General features: G+C 38.4%; 2 protein-coding genes across 2 annotated transcripts in view; both read left to right on the top strand.

The window, feature by feature from the left end:
• Positions 1 to 14,513, top strand: part of LOC137491225 (uncharacterized) — a 481,743-nt gene that overhangs the window by 230,522 nt on the left and 236,708 nt on the right. The window lies entirely within an intron of this gene.
• On the top strand, positions 2,369 to 13,334 carry LOC137490926 (uncharacterized). The gene is made up of 3 exons (XM_087248877.1): positions 2,369 to 2,408; positions 3,133 to 3,283; positions 9,199 to 13,334. The coding sequence occupies exons 2-3, from the start codon at positions 3,193 to 3,195 to the stop codon at positions 10,392 to 10,394; spliced, it is 1,287 nt and encodes a 428-aa protein (XP_087105003.1). The 5' UTR covers positions 2,369 to 2,408; positions 3,133 to 3,192; the 3' UTR covers positions 10,395 to 13,334.

Raw genomic sequence — 14,513 nt, 5'->3', positions numbered from 1 at the left:
ATGTACAAATACTTAGGGCTGTATTATTTCACACAGTCAGTGAGCTCCATTATATGGACTTTAAAAGATTATTCTTTATAAATACTGAGACAGATATTGCCAAAAGGTTTGTCTTGTCCACTCATGTATCACATCTACTTGTGCAATATGTGTGTGTGTGTATAAGTGTTATAACATAAAAACATTCCCTAATTAACAATAAAATATTAAATAAATAAATAAAGTGTCAATAATAATTCATATGTCCACCCTGTCAAGCAAGGATTTGTGACAGGGTGGACAATGACAGAGAAGACATTTTAGGTTAAAGAGAGCATTTATTCAACACAGTTCCTGCCGCTGGTAAAGTGTTTACTAGTGATGGTGAAATGAAGCTTTCTGAACCAGTGAAGCGCTCGACTCAATTGTATCGGAAAGAGGCCCGTTACTCAAAGCTTTCTAAATCAGAGCTCAATGAGGACCTCTTCTGGTGAAAGTGTGGAAAAGCACTAGCTGCAATAATGTCAAATGTTCACAACTGACCAACTCAATCATTCATGTAGTAATACAACAACAGTAATATAAACAAATTACTCAATTACTGTAGGTTTTACACATAAGGTATGTTACATTACACCACTGATGACCATAGTAAAATCCAGGATTTTCAAAACTATTTATCATATTTTAACTAGTCCTTCACCCACCCACTTGTTCCAAGCATGGATCGAACTATTAATTCCTGCATGGGAGGCAAATGCTCTAGGTGGAGGCTATGTGAGCGATGCTTTTGGGCTGCACTCGCCAGCTGGCCTCCGTTAAACACTATACTACGACATGCAGGGGTTTTCTTTAAAGATATTGTAAAAAAATACACTAATACACTTTAGTATGGTTCAAAACCTTTTTACTATAAATTACTATTGTATTTTAATTTAATTACTGGTGTGTGGGACAGGTGCAGTGCTGTGAAACAGTAGAAATGTATGTAATCGATGCCTAATCTCTCGCTATACACTTTACTAACCCATGAGGGTGTTTAGCAGTCACGTGGGTAAAGGCGAAAATGAAGCTTCGGACATCACTGATTATGTGATGATGGCAGAACGAATCAAGCTCCAGTACACTGCTTCACAGCGAGATGTATCGTTTTTTAAAAACATGCTTTGAAGCCTCGGCGCACAGTCACATCATTAGTGTTTCCTTATTTAAGCTCTTTGTACACAGTTTATAAGCTATATTTTAATCTCTGAATCTGAATTTTTTTAAAATAATAATTACTATTTCACTCTGACAGGGTGGACATGTTAAGCTTGACAACATTCAGTTTCAAACACAACATGAGGAAAAATAGCAAACATAAGTGTAGATAGTTACTGTGTGCACAGCAGATGTTTTCACTTCCTCTGAAGAAAAGCAAAATGGACACAAGGATGCCAATGAGTACATCAGAGGGGTCTTAAAGGGGCATTTACCACATCATGACAGGGTGGACAGCAATTTCAAGGACACGTGCAAAATGATTAATATAATATTAATAAAATAAAATAAAAGTTATTAAATTGATTTTGTTAAACAACCTGTTAAAGATAATGAGAATATTTCCAAATCTTTTTAATTTGATCTAATTTACCAACATTTAAACTCACTGAAGTTGTCTGAGCAGTGTGTGGACATGGCAAAATCACATCCATTCAAAGAAAGAATGACGCAAAAATTTACAAAAACATATTTCAAAACACTTAATTCTACCTGCATGTGCGTAAAGGTTTAACAATTATATCAAAACATCAGAGTTTCTTTATTGCACATTATGTCCATATAATACTGTTCAATCATGGGACATCAAAGGCACTTTTTAGTGATAATGACCAAGCTAGTAAAACTAAAACATGAAGTAGTAATGGGTACTTTTATACTTAAAGGGCACCTATTTTACCCATTTTCAGCATTTAATATAATTTTGTGTCTCTAGAAAGTGTCTGTAAAGTTTCAGCTCAAAACACCCATCAGTTTATTTGTTATACCTGTTAGATTTCCTGCTTTACACACTTAGTCTTAGTGGATTAAACAAGACTTTTAAAATTGTCTTTAAAATGTTTAGAGTAAAGGTTTTGATCAACTCCAAATACTGAATATATATATATATATATATATATATATATATATATATATATATATATATATATATATATATATATATATATATATTTATATATGTATATATGTATATATATGTGTGTGTGTGAGAGAGAGTGAGAGAGAGAGAGAGAGAGAGGGGGGAGAACGAGCGAGAAATGTATCAAGAAGTCATGACTGCAACAGCAAGTAGCAAAAAAAAAAGCGAAACAAAAGAAAAGACTTTTATTTTGGCGTGATGTGACGTCATAAGTCTGCGCCGCTCTTGCGCTGGATTCAGCTGGAGAAAGGTTTGTTTTAAAGCGTTTACACTTATATAAAGCGATTGATTAAAGTTTTAGGCTTTTTTCATCTGATGCTAAATTATGCTGTTAATGCATAATGCTGCTGGTGACAACATTATTTTAACACTTTATACTATTTAGTATTATTTTACTCACAGTATTGAGAGCTATTGTTTGAATAAACTAAAGAAACAGAAACAGTGTGTAATAGGTGTTTTAATGAAGGTTTAAATGATTAAATAGCATGATGCCATTCCATTCTAAATATACATCACTATGTATGAGAAACGGAGTACTAGTTTTAATCAGCTCATTCTTTATAGCTCTGACTATAGAGGTAAAGTTGGTTTTATATTCACACATTCGTTCATTTATAAGTCTCTATTGTTCACCATGTTACTTTGAATATTCGATTTGAATTAGCATGCAAGTATGACTACTAAACAAATTCTTTATTGGTTTGTGAACATTGTTGTACTTTGATAGTCATTGGCTGCTAATATGATTTCACTGTTTAGAGTTTGCAAATAATACTTTTATGAAGTTATATTATTAAGAGAAAAGTCTGATTGTGCGAATATAAAAACCAACTTTACCTCTATGCTTGGACATACCTAATTTCGTTTTTGTTACTGTTGAAGCAAGTGTTGAAGAGAAGTTATTTTATTTCTGTTAATTTTTTTTACTTATTTAAACAGGATATTTTTATTGTTTTGTTCATTTTAAACAGGATAAAGTGTCCAAACACAGAGAAAAAAATCCTGCTGAAGCGACTGATCTCCACACTGTTATGAAGATGGCGTTTATTAAAGAGGAGAGTGAAGATGTGAAGATTGAAGAAACATTCACAGTCAAACAGGAAGATCTGCAGGAACAAACAGGTTGGTTTCATTCTCAAACACCAACTCAGTCATATAGAGGTAAAGTTGGTTTTATATTCGCACATTCATTCATTTAGAAGTCTCTATATTGTTTACCATGTTAATCAAGCTCTTATGGACCGTTTCCACTAAGTGGTTCGGTTTGGTACGCTTTTATGGCCGTTTCCACTGTTAAAAGGCGTACCGAACCAAACCGTACCGTACCAATTTTTTGGCACCCTTTTGAAAGGGTCCCAAACACTAAGGGCGTACTCACACTAGGTAAAGTTGCCTCGAACCGGGCCAAAGCACGCTTGTCCCCCATCCTGTCTGCCCCGACGGCCCGCACTCACACCACAAACGGGCCTCGGCACGCTTACGTCATCACTGCTGCGCTGTTCAGTGTGAAGCGCTCTCTCAGCAGCACAGTGGAGATTTCTCTAGTTATATCGTTTCAGTCGTTTGATATGCAGTGACATGCAGTCAAATATTTCACCAAACAGTCCTTAGGGATGCGGTGACACGCAGTCAGATATTTCGCCGAACAGATCCGCCACTTTTGGCGCTCATAAACAATCATAAAGCTCTCGTGCTGCAGGAATGAGGAGGTCTGCTGAAGCCGCGCAGCTGTCGTGCTGTGAGGAGTTCTCGTCTTTAATAAACTACGGCAGTTTGCGTTCACTGAAAAGTAAGAATGATTAATAAATCCATATGAAACACTCCCTTAAAAGTCATGTCTTGCTTTCAGTTTTGGGCTTTGGCGCGTTTTGTACTCACACACAAGCGTACCGCGCCAAAGCCCAAGTGAACCGCGCTCAGGCCCACCTCTTCCAACTGGGCCAGGGCCGGCCAAGTGAACCGTGCTTGAGCCTGATTCAGCGCACTCACACTTCTCAAACGATCCGGGAAAGGGGCCTGGGCACGGTACGGATGGCATAGTGTGAGTAGGCCCTAAAAGGCGGAGCTAGACGCGCAGCTGAACGCTATTGGTTTACAGAGATACGTCATTCGTAGACACAACAAGCCAGAATCTAAATAACGGACCCGCCATGTTTAAAATACACAGCGAGAGATTACAGCGGAATTATAAATACAAATGCAGCCATGGTCGATCCGGGCTCAAACAAACCCTGTCGTCATCTTGATAAACAGCCACAAAGCCATAGAGAAGAGCGGATTTACCCTGTGCCGCATAGTTTTTTACGAGCCGGTCTGAAGCTTGAGTGGTTTCGCATTCTTCCTTGTGCTCGCCGCGCGTCTCTATCTGAAATAACAAACTTCTTGAGCTGATAATAATATATGCGCTTGATTATTGACAAGCTTTGGAAACCCGGTCCTGTGAGAAGCTGACAAACGCGGGACACATTCTGTGACACAATCAGAAAGAAAAAGACAAACGCGGGAGTGGGGCGCGGAAAAAAGGCGAAGCCAAGGAGCACGTTATTTCTTCAGCAAACGTGAACAAACTGCCTTGTCTTAATCTTTATTATCACCTTTTAGACTAATATGAACTGGGAATGATGGAATGACTCTCTAACAGAGGCTACATTTGCTGCTGAATATTACAGACACAGATGAGAGGTTTTCACTGACTGGAGGCTATACTCAGGGCCGGCGCTTCCATAGAGGCGACCTAGACGGCCGCCTAGGGCGGCAGTATAGAGAGGGCGGCATCCGCGACACCTCCCTTACCACCCGCGTCCTCCGTTATGTCTGCGACACCTCCCTCACCACCCGCGTCCTCAGATATATTCGCCCATAGACGACAGAATAGAGAGGGCGGTCTCAGCGACACCTCCATCAGCACCCGCGTGTCCTCAGTTATATCCGTGCATAGGGCGGCAGAACTGAGGTCTGCTACACCCGCACGTCCTCAGTTACAACCGCGCATAGGGCGGCAGAATAGAGAGCGCAGTGTCCGCGACACCTCCCTCCCTCCCTCCTTCAGCACCCGCGCGTCCTCAGTTATATCCGCGCATAGTGTGCTGATTAAGAGGTCTGCGACACCTCACTTCATTTTCATAACCGGTCACTTTCATTTTCACATTAGGGTTGAGGGCGGCAGTTCAGCTTGCTCCGGCCCTGGCTATACTTTGTGTTGTTTTGAACTTAATTAAGGACGAAATGTCTGCTTTGTGTAGTTCTTCTGTAGTTGGTAACATATCAGAGACTATAAGGGTCTGTATGTGTTCATATATCTTCATTTATTTATTTACTTTATATAATTACAGACGTTACATTAGGCTATTTCGCACCGTCATTGATCTGCAGTTAAAATCAACTAATGTTCATAGAAAAGTTAGTAATAAACATTTATACACAAGTATTTATGTGTGTAAAGCATCTGTTTTGTGAGAAGTGCTTTTCATATGATATGTGAACGACCTGTGCAGCTTTACTGTAGACATTTTCTCGAGCGAAAATGACGTCGACTGAAACTTTGTCATACACCACGCCCACTAAAAGGGTACCCTTGGTAGTGGAAACGCAAGCCTGGTAAAGGTGACCCGTACCGACCCGAACTGTACCATACTGTACCAGTCAGTGGAAACAAGCCATTTGGTCCAGGGTCAAAACCAAATTTTTAAGCACTGTAAATGAATAGATATACTCAATTCTTTCAAATGCCTTATGGTCATCTAAAGAAATTAAGTCCTTTGGACTGGTATTATTTTTAGGTAAATAAATAATATTAAATAAGCAACAAAGGGTGTAAGATAACTGTCTCCCAACAATAAAACCAGTTTGATCTGGGTGAATTATCTTTCTCATGACTGACTCCACTCTGATTGCCAGCACTTTTGGCAGGATTTTATACAGCAGAGTGAGCTGATCGGATGATAAGGTTCACATTTAAGTGGATCCTTACTCTTTTGAAGAAGTACTGTTATAACAGCCGATGTCATGAAGGGGGGAGTGATTCCGATACAAGAGCTTTAGCAAATACCTTGCACAACAGGGGTGTTAACTTGGCACAAAACTTCTTATAAAACTCAGCCGGGACGCCATCAGGGCCTGGTGCTTTTCTGATTTTTATTTTTTTTTTTGTATTTTTAATTTTAGAAGGTGTTAAAATCCCTTCTTTTGTCAACTGATCTAAATCACAGAGGGATGGTAATTCTTAATAATTAAAAAAGCTCTCAATACGTTCAATTAAGTTTACCTTAGAGCTGTAAAGAGTTTTATAGAAGTTTTTAAATTGATCACTAATACCCTGTTGTTCAGTAATAATACTGCCATCATCCTTACTAACTGCTACTATAACGCCAGCTGCTGAGGATTGTTTCAGTTGGTAACACAATAACCTGCCAGCTCGTTCACCATGTTCATAATGAATCTGGCGTGATCTTATGTGGAGATCCTCAAGGAGTCATTCCGCTTGCAGAATAAGTATTTTTTTAAAGGGGTGGTCCAGAATGTTATTTTTAAGGCTTGGTTGTGTTAATAAGATGCAAAGCAATGTGTGCTCATGTTTAACTTGAAGGAAATCGTGTTATTTTTTCATAAATCTCACTTTGATTATACACAGCTACTCAGCTAACATGAAAACGACTGTCATATTTCCTAGTTTCTCTAAAAGGCCCACCCTCAAGTGACTCTGATTGGTCATCATCATAATATGCTGTGATTCGCCGATCGGCTCCACGTCACGCCCTGACAAGCACGCGCGTTTTGTGTAAACAGTCAGTCAGTCAGTCAGTCAACACGTGTCTGTAACGAGTGAAAATGGGATGCGGCTCCTTTAACTGTTTCTGTGCCTTTTAGTGTGTTTATGCGTGTATACGATGAAGTATCTGTAACACGAGAAGCGCATGTGCGCGGGAGAGATTTTTATTGTTCTTTTTCTCTCATGCTCGGATTAAGTTATTTTCTATGGTGACAGAATAAAGCACAAGATGTGAGATGAGACCTTTGTGAGCCTGGATTGATTTGTTTTTGATGTTACACTCCAGTTGGGAAATCATTGCTGTATTTTTTTTAAATCAACGCGTTACAGGACGTCTTTCATGCATATGCGGAATATGCCTGTGTAAGTAACATGAATCGTTCACATATCTTTTGCGACTTTATTGTCCGAGTTGTAAAACGCATTGCAAAGCTGCCTATAGAGAGAACCTCTGCCGTCTCCCACAGAGAGACGCAGGTGCTGGCCAAGAGTGCGTGTATGTGTATGTGTGTGTGTGCGTTTACAGCCGTTTGATAAATATAGATTTGTAACGTTAGCTAAGTCGTTAGCGGTTACCATAATTTCCCGTTGTTTACATCTTTGCTACAACACACCGTTAAAGTTAGACACTGTACATGTCATGATCAATTTTAACAAATAAAAACACTTACAGGTCATGACTCAGAGTTCACAGCGTCTCCTTGCTCCATCTTTGAGGAGATTTTAACTGAATCCAGCACTGAACTGGGAGAGATTCTGGAAGCTGTGTTTTGTCAAATCATGCTTGCTATGTATTTTATAGTTCTCTGGAACATAATTAATATTGAACTGTAAGCACTTCTGTGTTTGGGTCGTGTCATTTGGAAGCCCAACAACAGAAACAGAACAGCTCTGTGGAAACAGCAGGATGGCATTTCTCTCTCTGCAGTAACGTTACAGCGCCTCTGGCCACGGCCTTTACCTGCGCAGTGTGGGATGCGCAATAACGAACTTTTGTGATCTCACAGGGGGCGGAAGTATTTTTTGTAGTCCCCAAAATTCGTTAATTGTAGGCGTTGCTAAGCTAACTCTGTACAAATCAAGGTCTCCCTTTGCATTAAACTTTGAATATTTTACATTCAGAGATGCTGTTTATGTTCACACAGCTACATTACACATCAACTGAAGTTTAAAATATAATATCGTAGTGGACCACCCCTTTAAGAAGTCAATTGCCATTGCCGATGGCCGACAAACTTCACGATGCTGGGCCTGCATCACGATCCATCGCCCCGCCCCACATTTATATTGATATATAACTTATTATTTGCATGTCATCGTAATAGCAATAACAGTCTTTTTATGAGCTGTGTTAAATGTTACATATAGCTGCTGCTTGCACGGCTGACAGCATCGTGAGGATTAAATGAAGGATTATACAATACCTCTCGCGCTTAAATGTGTAGATTCAGTGCCAAACACGGTTACCGGCGGACTTAAAGCCACTAGAAGTCTTTTATCCACTCTTGGAAAAGTGTAAATGGTGGATTAACATTCAGCACATGATTACTAATAAGATGTGCCATTATTAATAACTTAAGGTAAACCTGTCTGTTATTTTCATTCTCTCATCTTCAGCGCTTCACATTTTCGCATCTATCCTATCATCTGAAGGCAGAAGGCATTGACTGAGTGATTGACAGCTGATATTAACCAATCATTTGCATTCAGTTGTAGAGCAGTGAGCCAATAAATAGAGCACAAAGGCGGGGCAAGCATTGCAGGCTTTTTTTACTTCAAGTTTACATAACAACTGTTTTAATCTGTTCCTGGTGCTGCGTTTGGCGCTTTTAGGTGCAAAGATGCGTTCTGCATAAATGTCTCCTAAATCTGCGCACGCGGTGAGGATTTTACAGTAAAAACAAATGTATGCACTACAGTGAACTCCAACCGTACTCTCGTCTCCTCCACCAGCTGTAGGAAAAGCCATTCACTCTTTTTTTAACTAGTGACATAAGTATTTTCTTTCTCATTTGTGTTTAAAGGTCTTTAGATTTTGGCATGATGTCTAGCTTTTGAAGCTCTTTTGGTCTACTTCACTTTGTCAGACAGGTCCTATTTAGGTGATTTCTTGATTGCGAACGTGTGTGGTAGTAATCAGGTCTGGGTGTGGCTAGAGAACTTGAAGTTGGTGTGATAAATTAAAGTTGTTCTAATGGGAAATTTTTTAAGTGCCTTTTCACTGAGAGTTTTAATGATTTACTAAAAAGTAAACTTATTTTTATTTCAGACCTAATTAAAGACTACGATGAGAGTAAAGAGGAACATCATGTCAAAATTGAGGACAAAACTCATTTAGTGACTGATGATATTTTAAAAGTGAGAGACAAGAGTTGTTTAACCTGCACTCAGTGTGGAAAGAGTTTGGCAAGCAAAAGCAAACTAAAGACTCACATGAGGATTCACACTGGAGAGAAACCATTCACATGCTATCAATATGGGAAGAGTTTCAGCAAATCATCACTTTATAGACACAAGAAGATCCACACCGGTAAAAAAACATTCACTTGCACTCAGTGTGGGAAGAGTTTTAACTGCTCATCACACCTTAATCAACACATCAGGATCCACACTGGAGAGAAACCATTCAGATGCACTCAGTGTGGGAAGAGTTTTAACTGCTCATCACACCTTAATGAACACATGATGATCCACACTGGAGAGAAACCATTCACATGCACTCAGTGTGGGAAGAGTTTTAGCAAATCATCGTCGCTTTATAGACACATGAAGATCCACACTGGAGAAAAACCATACACTTGCACTGAGTGTAGGAAGAGTTTCAGCCAATCATCATCCCTTAATCTACACATGAGGATCCACACTGGAGAGAAACCATTCACATGCACTGAGTGTGGGAACAGTTTCAGTAAATCATCATCGCTTTATAGACACATGAAGATCCACACCGGAGAAAAACCTTTCACTTGCACTGAGTGTGGGAAGAGTTTCATCCAATCATCATGCCTTAATGTACACATGAGGATCCACACTGGAGAGAAACCTTTCACATGCACTCAGTGTGGGAAGAGTTTCATCCACTCATCACACCTTAATCAACACCTCATGATCCACACTGGAGAGAAACCATTCAAATGCCCTCAGTGTGGGAAGAGTTTTAGCCAATCATACCTTAAAAAACACATGAAGATTCACACTGGTGTGAGAGAGTATATGTGCTTGGAGTGTGAGAAGACTTTTATTACAGCTGCAGAATTGAAACGGCACAAGAGGATACACACTGGAGAAAAACCGTACAAGTGTTCACAGTGCAGTAAGAGGTTTGCTCACTCAGGAACCCTGAAAACACATGAGAGGATTCACACTGGAGAGAAACTGTACAAGTGTTCACACTGCAGTAAGAGGTTTGCTCACTCAGGAACCCTGAAAGCACACCAGAGGATTCACACTGGAGATAAACTGTAGACGTGATCAGTGTGTATTAGGGTTGGTTAACGAAACCCGGTGCCATTTTAGCACCGCTACCTTGGTAACTGGTATGTATTGGTATTAAATCAGCATATGAATTTCGGTGCTTAATTTCGGTGCTGCGGCATGAACGTGAGGGGTGCATGAAAAGGCACATAGGCATTGTGTCACAGCATCACTAAACATTTAATTCTAAACAACTTTGAGGAATACGGACAAGCGATATTAAGCAATTGTTATTGTCGCTAGGGAACAGATGCACGCAACGCACACAGTACAGCGCATTTAGCCTGGAACCAGTGGTTTTTGGTGAGCGAGAGCAACACTCTTCAGATCAACATGTGTGATCACGTTCATCCAATTTGCCTAAACTAAGCATTCTAAAGCATATTTTACAAGCAAGGATTCTTACACAGCAACTGTCTTTACAAAAGTGTGTGTAACGTTAAGAGGGAAACATGTCAAACTTAATGACACATGTAGAACAGATGTAACACATTGATCAAATGTAGTTTTCAGTCACGCTCATGTAAGTCATATTCAACTGATTTCCGTCTTGAACACATGATTTATTTACTACACATTTTTAAACATAATAGTTTAACTAACTCGTTTTTAATATCTAACGTTACTTTTTTATGCTGACAGTCAGTGCAGAACATTTTACTAGTTATTTTGCAAGACAAAGTCCCTTTAAGTGTTTATTAGTCTTTTATTCAGATTAAAGGGTAATTTAGACTTAAAGGGGTGGTCCACTATGATCTCATATTTTAAACTTTAGTTGATGTGTAATGTAGCTGTGTGAACATAAACAGCATCTCTGAATGTAAAATGCTCAAAGTTCAATGCAAAGGGAGACCTTGATTTTTAGAGTTAGCTTAGCAAAGCCTACAATGAACGAATTTTGGGGACTACAAAAAATACTTCCGCCCCCTGTGAGATCTCAAAAGTTTGTTATTGCGCATCCCACACTGCGCAGGTAAAGGCCGTTGCCAGAGGCGCTGTAACTATACTGCAGAGGGAGAAATGCCATCCTGCTGTTTCCACAGAGCTTCTCTGTTTCTGTTGTTGGGCTTCCAAATGACACGACAGAAGCACAGAAGTGCTTACAGTTCAATATTAATTATGTTCCAGAGAACTATAAAATACACAGCAAGCATGATTTGACAAAACGCAGCTTCCAGAATCTCTCCCAGTTCAGTGCTGGATTCGGCTAAAATCTCCTCAAAGATGGAGCAAGGACACGCTGTGAACTGAGTCATAACCTGTAAGTGTTTTTATTTGTTAAAATTGATCATGACATGTACAGCGTCTAGCCTTAACGGTGTGTTGTAGCAAAGATGTAAACAACGGGAAATTATGTTCATCGCTAACGACTTAGCTACAAATCCATACTTATCAGTCAAACGGCTGTAAACACACACACATACACAAACATACATGCACGCACTCTTGGCCAGCACCTGCGTCTCTCTGTGTGAGATGGCAGTGTGTCTCTTATGTGTGTGCACGACTGCACTGATTGTCTTTAGGCAGCTTTTCCATGCGTTCAACTCAAGACAATAAAGTCGCAAAAGATATGTGAACGAATCATGTTACTTACACAGGCATATTCCGGATATGCGTGAAAGACATCCTGTAACGCATTGATTAAAAAAAAAAAAAAATGCAGCAATGCTCTCCCAACTGGAGTGTAACAGCAAAAACAAATCAATCCAGGCTCACACGGGTCTCATCTCACATCTTGTGATTTAATCTGTCACCACAGAAAATAACTTAATCCGAGCATGAGAATAAAAAGAACAATAAATATCTTGCGCACATGCACATCTCATGTTACAGACACTTCATAGTATATACACGCACACACATAAACACACTAAATGGCACAAAAACACTTTTAAAGGAGCCGCATCCCATTTTCACTCGTTACAGACACGTGTTAACTGACTGACTGTTTACACACAACGCGCGTGCTTCTCCGGGCGTGATGTGGAGCCGATCGGCGAATCACAGCACATTATGATGATGACCAATCAGAGTCACTTGAGGGTGGGCCTTTTAGAGGAACTAGGCAATATGACAGTCGTTTTCATGTTAGCTGAGTAGCTGTGTATAATCAAAGTGAGATATATGAAAAAATAACATGATTTCCTTCAAGTTAAACATGAGCACACATTGCTTTGCATCTTATTAACACAACCAAGCCTTAAAAATACATTCTGGACCACCCCTTTAATCAGTTCACTACGAAAGTTAAAATAATTCGTCAAATTATTTTGTAACTGATTTGTTGTGTAAATCAAAAATATACAGTAAATATTTCTTAAGGAGGCTAATAATACTGACCTTATTATTATTTTTTTTTAATTAAAAACGGCTTTTATTCATGAAATAAACAATAAGAAATAGGACTTATTATGACTCCAGAATAATTATGTTTTAGGAAACACTGTCAAAGTTTTCAGAAACATTATTTTAAATGAATAGGAGGGCAAAATGAATCGACTTCAACTGTAGGCCTGTTGAAGTTTATAGGTGCAACAATGTGCCTTGATGTACTTGAATGTTAGAAATGTGTTATCCTACACCAACGTTACTTGTCAAATAAATGAACAAGGAAGATTATTTTGAGTTTAAGTTATTTAATTATCTTGTTTATGAAGACTGCAGAGTGATGCATGAAAACAAATGACTTTGAATAATGTTTTAAGTATTTTGTGATATATTTGTTAAAATGTGCTCCTAAAATTACGTGGCCCCTGCCAGCCCCCCACAGGTTAAAAGGAAGCTAATGTAATTTCATAATGCAAATCTTAAATTCATGCTAACCAACAAATGATCAAAGGAAATGTATTAATGTAATACAATATGAATTGATGTTTACATTAAACTGTAATTATGTTGTTCTATTAAAATTATTTAAAAAAAGAAAAATTTGTCAAATAAAATTTTTTTGAAGAGTCATCCACCATCATTTTGTGGCTAAAAAAAAGTATCGATTCAGGCACCGTTTTGGCACCGGTATTGTTTTAAAAGTATCGATTTAGCACCGGTATCGAAAAAAAAAAAAACGATTCCCAACCCTAGTGTGTACAGAGTTTCACTCATTCGGGGCAGCTTGAGAAACACATGGGATGGTTTCCAGTATGGTGTTGACACATGTAGCAGCATAGAAAGAGAGCTCCCATACACACTGGTATTAATCCTTCTTTTTACATCATATATGATAACCTAAACCATATTTAAATAACATGGAGTGCAATAGGCACAGCAAGAAAGGGCTTTTTAGAAAAGGAAGGCTTTCCTCTCACATTAAGAAGTTATTTAAGACTTCAAGGTTTGGAGATCTTTTTCGTAATAATTTTTATGTGGTTCAAGATATTCACGTTTGTGTTTTTCGTGTTCCGATCAGTGATCTTCGCAATAATATCTGATTATAGTATATGCAAAAACAGAAATATAGAGTAATTACTTTGAATATTAATGGGTTACTAAATCCGATTAAAAGAAGCAAACTTAAAATTAAAAGAGAAAACCAACAGATAATCTTCTGGCAAGAGACGCATCTTTCTGATACAGAACATAGGAAATTAGAAACAATGGGATTTAGGGTTTTCTTTTCCTCATATAATAATGGTCGTAAACGAGGAGTAATGACATTGATCTCAAATAAAATCAACTTCCAATTAATTTCTAAGATTACTGATAAAGAAGGGCGATATAACTTAATTAAAGGAACTATCAACCAAAACAAAGTTACATTAGTTAGTATATATAGACCACCTGAAAAAGACAAAGCATTTCTCAAAAAAATAGTAAGTGTTATAGCCAAGAAGGCATCAGGAATGTTGATCTGTGGGGGAGACTGGAATGTACAACTTCATCCTAAATTGGACACTTCTTCTAATAAGCAAATTAGTCAAGAAACTAGACAAATAAGATTTTTGATGAAATAATTAGGCTTGATAGATGTATGGAGAGACATATACACTCTTAAAAAGGAATATACTTTCTTTTCTTCCACATGTCTCATTCTGGAATTGATTTATTTATTTATTTATTTTTTTTTTTTTTAGCTCAGATCAACATAAAAATAAAAGACTGTAAAATAGG

The sequence above is a fragment of the Danio rerio genome, chromosome 4 (genome assembly GCF_052040795.2).
Source record: "Danio rerio strain M-AB ecotype USA chromosome 4, GRCz13ab, whole genome shotgun sequence".
NCBI classification, from domain to species: Eukaryota; Metazoa; Chordata; class Actinopteri; order Cypriniformes; family Danionidae; genus Danio; species Danio rerio.
Note: the sequence above shows the minus strand (reverse complement) of the source record. Positions and strands in the feature narration are given on the sequence as shown.